This window comes from Cyphomyrmex costatus, unplaced genomic scaffold (genome assembly GCF_001594065.2).
Source record: "Cyphomyrmex costatus isolate MS0001 unplaced genomic scaffold, Ccosl1.0 scaffold660, whole genome shotgun sequence".
Taxonomy (NCBI): Eukaryota; Metazoa; Arthropoda; class Insecta; order Hymenoptera; family Formicidae; genus Cyphomyrmex; species Cyphomyrmex costatus.
The window spans coordinates 27,793-28,758 of NW_017280223.1; the positions used below are offsets into that span (position 1 = coordinate 27,793).

A 966-nucleotide genomic window follows, 5' to 3' on the forward strand; every position below is an offset into this window, starting at 1 on the left:
ATCATCCTTTACAACAATTAGCAAAAAGAGATTTTGAAACCAATGGGCGCTTGTCAGAGCCAAAGAATATTATTGAAGGTATAAAATTGACAGGAAATCATATTGATCCTAATGAAACTGTTGAAGGACAGCATTATAAAATACTCACAAACAATAATTTTACATTAAGATGTGTTGCTCCTGATAATTATTTTAAAACTGAGGACGGTTCTGTGTGGTACTTTTACGAAATATTGTTCATTCTGAAGATACTGTGATCTTACGTGGGCAGCAATTTGAGGTACAGAATAATTATTATCAATATCCAATTGATTCATCCTTTATTGGCATTGTTCTTGTCTCTCAATTGGCTGAAATAGTTACATCTTGGAAAATGAATGATGTAATTGTGAAATGTGTCCTTATTCCTGAAAATAAAAATTCATATCTATGTATTCCTCTTGCACACAGTCCTTCTGGAATATTATGATTACTAATGATAACGGTGAGATGTATTATATATTTGTTTGTTTATATACTTATTCGTTTTGTAACGTGTTATACATGTGGTTCCTATTTTTATTTTTGTGGTAAGATTTATACTTTTAATTTTTTCCATTTATCATTAACTTGTGGTTTATCTGTGTATTTGTAAATTAATATGCATTTATCTTATGTTATTTCTCCCAGTATGCGGTGGTCACCTTCACGGGAAAGGAACAGGAGGATGAAAAAGAAACAATTGCAGTAGTTCCTGTGAAATGGATTGATAAACCTGATGATGAGATTACTGATATGTTTTGGCCTCCAAAAAACTGGCCAGAAAGAGGATCAAGATTAGTACATTTAAAAAAAGCTGTACAAAATTGCATTGAACCTGAAATTCAATGGCCTCTTCATAAAGGAACAGTTCTTCATTTATACCGTGAGTTCATTAAATCTCTCTCTCTCTCTCTCTCTCTCTCTCTCTCTCTCTCTCTCTCTCTC

At 32.4% G+C, this 966-nt stretch overlaps 1 protein-coding gene across 1 annotated transcript in view; it reads right to left on the reverse strand.

Moving 5' to 3' along the window:
• Positions 1–313: 313 nt before the first annotated feature.
• LOC108780008 (tight junction protein ZO-1-like) overlaps positions 314–966 on the reverse strand; it is a 73,108-nt gene continuing 72,455 nt past the window's right edge. Inside the window, exon 8 of the mRNA XM_018547580.1 lies at positions 314–407. Coding sequence (XP_018403082.1) covers positions 314–407 — 94 coding nt within the window. The remainder of the gene's footprint in view (positions 408–966) is intronic.